At 31.0% G+C, this 4,961-nt stretch overlaps 1 protein-coding gene across 1 annotated transcript; it reads right to left on the bottom strand.

The window, feature by feature from the left end:
* Positions 1-1,635: 1,635 nt before the first annotated feature.
* LOC139520750 (uncharacterized) lies at positions 1,636-4,200 on the bottom strand. The gene is made up of 4 exons (XM_071313672.1): positions 4,044-4,200; positions 3,256-3,460; positions 2,611-2,812; positions 1,636-1,848 (listed from the first exon to the last, which is right to left on the bottom strand). Exons 1-4 carry the CDS (start codon positions 4,123-4,125, stop codon positions 1,717-1,719), a joined length of 621 nt encoding a protein of 206 aa, XP_071169773.1. The 5' UTR covers positions 4,126-4,200; the 3' UTR covers positions 1,636-1,716.
* Positions 4,201-4,961: the final 761 nt, after the last annotated feature.

The raw sequence follows: 4,961 nt of genomic DNA, 5'->3' as shown, positions 1-4,961 counted from the left end.
CTGTACAGCAAAATGCGAGCATTGCTTGTTTATGGAGAATGTATCTCCAAACTGATAAGATAATCTATTGCTTGTAGTTTTCTTATTACTTTTTTATTTTGAAATCGCCTTCTAACAAGGAAATGATAAACTAGAGGATCCAAATGCAAAGTCGAAGTCATACCTACTGCTCCACATGTGATTAGCGTGTATATACGTAACTAATGAAAATACAAACTTGTTTATAAATCAAATTCGGTATGTCACATTCGCGAGTGTGAGGACGGTAATGAAGTTATAACAATGGGAACAACCCCGTCGTAAGAGATGTGAAACATATACAAAACGGTCAAAGAATTTATGATGGGGTCTGTAAACGTTTTAAGGGGGCTCGAGGGTATAAAAATTTCATAAAAAAATCAAACATTTGTTTTTCATTACAAATTTTATTTATTTCCTTTTGTAGTTGTTACTTTATCATATGGTACAAAAATCATTCAAAACAATCCATTCGTGTTGGCCCTAGATGACTTTTAAAATGTATACATCATTGAAAAAGTTCCAAATTATCTCCCTTTGGTGGAAAAATGCCACTTTTTGGCTCTAAAATTGATATATCTTTTTCAACTCATCGGTGACCTATCTTTTTTAATATAATTTCCATATAAGCTGTATTTAAACTAAATTATTGTAAAATTTTAGCGATTTCTGTAATAAATTTCTTTTTTTTATTTCGATATTACCTTTATTTCTCCTATTACTTCAACAGAAAAAACCCAACTTTACAAACATGTATGCTTCTTTCGAAGGCAGATTATGAGCGCAAATAAACGGTGACCCCATTTTTTAATTTTATTTTTCTATTAACTATAAGATAAAGTTCATTTATAGAAAAATATAGAGAAATCCTATATAAATGATTTAGACCCGCGAACCCCCTTAAAGGGATGATATCTGATCACCACTTGGAACTCTATGTTTAATAGCTTCTTTGCGTGCTTTAACCTTTTGTAAAGGATATTATGAAAAGAAATGCAAGCCCTGGAATATATCGTATTATTTGGAGATATATACTCCATATGGAGGCGCTGCAAGAATGTTTCTATAAAGAACTGGAAAATTCACAGTTGGGAAGTTGAAAGCATCTCTTTGGACGTAAAGTGTTAATCTCAGTCGACCCATATTGTCAATTTCTAAATGGAAGATATGGAGCAAACAACTCGATAAGCTGTATCCTTCATATGAAAAAAGAAGATGTTGCATGATTGACAATGAGACATCTCTCCACAAGATACCAAATTACACAGAAATTAACTGTTCACGTCAAGTTCAGCATTAAATTATTTAGTGAGAGGACACTCAAATGTAACACGCCGTTTGACAGAAATATCGTAATAATCTAGTAAAGACACATTCTACTACAGCTACAATTGGTTATTTTTTGTAAAAACTTTCTTTGTAGATAATTTATATAACATGTTGAATATTCCATTGGTACGTGGTGTATGATATGCATTACTGTTGTGTTTCATTCATATGTAAGGCCTGCGCGTTTAAAAAGGGTCAGTCTTAGAGTTCATGTACCAAGACAGTAATATGACTATTGTTTATAACAACATATATAAAGCATAAAGTAAAAAACATGTCCGCACAACATCAGAGTGTTTTGATATTTATTACGAAGCATTTGTATAAAATAAGAACAGTGTTTGTTGTTAAAGTCAAGGTTCATTGTTTTTATTTTCGTTTCCTTCCAATAGCACAAAACAATCCTGTGCATTGTTTTCCAAGAGATATATCCAAAGACAAACAGCCCAGGAGTGCACCGGTTCCGGGAACTTTAGTTCTTACTATAACTGTATAATCACCCTGTAATATAAAAAAGCAAATGATTGCACTATTCGAAGTGAATTTCTTGATGAAGGAAACTCATAAAAAAGACATAAAGCTCTTTAGACAAATATGTCATTTTTCATATGTTTTTCACGAACACCGTAAAAATGCAGAAAATGCATTAACAGAATGTTTGATATCAACTAAATTGAAATATATTGAACAAATGCCATATCAAGTTCAAAGAAAAAATAAGCAAATGTTTATGAAAGTGTGCAAATTCTTAATTATTAAGAGTTATGTTCTATACAATTTTAGACTATTAAAAGATTTAAAGAATATTCATGAATAAAAATATAACAGAATTGCTTAACTTTACTTTTTCAAACTTTGGTTCAAGACAAACATGCCAATCTTAGATTAAAGATAACATAGAAGTTTATATGAAAAGGCTGCTATGATCGCTGAAATAAGGTTCTCTAAAGCAAATAGTACAAAGAGGTGATAATTACACAGCTGCATATTGTCCAAACATGTTCTTCGAGTTGTGGAGAAAAAAAAGGTGTAACGAATAACATCATTCATGTATAGTTGTTGCGACAGCCTTATTTTTTGATTTCGGTCAATTCAATTGATTATCTATAGGACAATTGTTTCGAGTTATGGAGAAAAAAGAGGTGTAACAATTGACAGAATTTATATATGATTGCTATGACAATTGATAATTGTTGATTTCGGATTACATCATTGTTTATCTGTTGGATAATTGTACTTGGTACTAGTATGATACACACTTACGTCTCCAATAACATGTGCAATTGGACCGAGATCTGGAACATTTATCGTGTAGCTTTTAACATCTATACTTTCAACTGGTATTGGACATGACAATGTTGCGTTGGCAGATTCTATCATTTGTAAAGCCTGCTGTGCTACGCTTTGTGCACTAGTTCTTGTAGAGTTTAATAAACTGTCCACGAATGAACATCCATCGAAGACACTATGAAACAAAGAAATAATGCTATATTATAAATAAAATCTGTCAAGGCAAAACTGCATTATTTGCAGGATGTTCTTGATAGATAGTGTTGAGCTTTATATAAACGCATCCACAATAATTCTTAATTTCACTAATTATGTCATTTGAGTTATCTTCTTTTTATTGTTTATAACTGTCATATTTGCTTAATGTTGATGATGATGATGTTCGTGATGATGGTATTAATATTTATGTCTGTTAAACGTTTAGTTCTGTTCTAAACAAAATGCACATTCAGGACGAGTACCTATTTATGCAATATAGATATCAATTCTGCTTTGTACTGTACCAAAATGTTAAGCTGGATTTTTAACCAACTCATTCGATATTAATATGCCTAATACATCAAATTTTCTTCAAAAACAACCCGGGTGATAAAATATCAGAGGATTATAGATACAAACCAGCTTCCAATTCCACCAACACAAGGAATATGTATTCTTGTTCCTAGAAATCCATGTCTCTTCATATCAAATTCTATCATGAAGATAGGTACTGGTTTTAAGACTTTAGCAGAAAATGTTAGATGAAGAGGTCCTGGAGCCAAAAGTGGAACTGGACTGGCAGTAATTGACGTCACTTGGATGGCCTGTGAAGACTTATCTATACCTATGATATGAACAAATGAAATAACTCATACTATGAACAATGCTATCGCTCTTTGAAATTAAAGCCACATATACCTAACCTTAACCATTTTCCGTGTTGAATATCATTTACCACTTTGTTAAAGTACTCATTTATGGTGTCGGCTAGGATATTTTCTTAAGATATTTAGTACACTCGAAATTCATTTCCTGATATCGTAGCGCTATGTTTAAGTGTTACTTTTCGTTTATAGATAACATCAACAGTAAAATTTCAAACTAAAGGTAAGGAAATTGGTTGCTATAAACTAATATTTCCGATTTTACCAGCACGACTTTTGATATGAATTTGTCCTTAATATAAGTGTTCATGTAGATGTAATACATATTTCATTTGACGTTGTATAAGCAGCGGCTAACCAATTTTTACACATTACTTTTATTTATTATATGACTTTGTTATATTTCCAATTATGCTTCGTATAGAATTAAAAAAACACCTTTTTTATGCAAACAACATCTGACCAAAAGCTTAAACAAATTTTTTTTTAAACTTGTCGATTGAAAATTAAAATTACCATTTGTTTAAATTACAGAATACTTACTACAATCTCGCCATTTAAATGGTATTGTTCCATAAGCTGAAACTATAACCGTGACACATATAAAAAGAGAGTATGGATACATTGTTACTGTGTATATGATAACCGTCGTCAAACTAATTACAACTTGTTATGAGGAAAGGTAACGCTGACTCAATCTTTTTATACAAAAAATTATAGGGAAGAATTAATCTACAATCTTGGTGCTTCAGAAATGCAATTTCAAGTAGAACGGTACAAAGTTTACTTCGCTACGTATTTATCATTATTCAATCATTCATTTACCATGACTTTTCTTTTTGGCAGAATAATTCTATTGTATCGGCTAAAGCGAGTGGCTTAAACTAAAAGAGACCTAAATGTGTTTTCGTAGTTTTATTTCTATGAGTTTGTCACTCCATCCTAGAATAATGGGTTGTGATTCTATCATTTTTAGGTGTTTTGAATAATTTACCATTCAAAAAACAACTATCTGATATTCACAATCAGGTCGTTACTGATTAAGGAAAATTACAGCATTTTATGTTTTTGTTTGTTTTCTTTCTAAAAAAAAAATATATTCTTAGGGTTTTTGCTTTACATCACGTATTCAAAATTTTAAAATAGATTTATATAATGTAATTAAGTAAAAGGGTGACATACATGATTGATTATTTAGTATACATTAAAGTCATCATATCAATGTAGCACAGTTCGAATGACCGAGTTTAGGGCGAACGTTCTTAAAAATAACTTCGATCAAAGTCCAAGGTCCTACAAAATACAAGATAAAAGTACAATGTTATTACACCGCTATAAGAATCATATCTTTACTATGTTATCATTGAAATAGCTCAATCTAATTGAAACATGTATACGTGCCCGTTAATCTGAACGTTATATCTAGATATCATGGAAATTAGCAAGGAGTAACATTTGCCT

Source organism: Mytilus edulis, chromosome 4, assembly GCF_963676685.1.
Source record: "Mytilus edulis chromosome 4, xbMytEdul2.2, whole genome shotgun sequence".
Classification (NCBI taxonomy): domain Eukaryota; kingdom Metazoa; phylum Mollusca; class Bivalvia; order Mytilida; family Mytilidae; genus Mytilus; species Mytilus edulis.
This window is presented reverse-complemented; position numbering and strand designations above follow the sequence as displayed.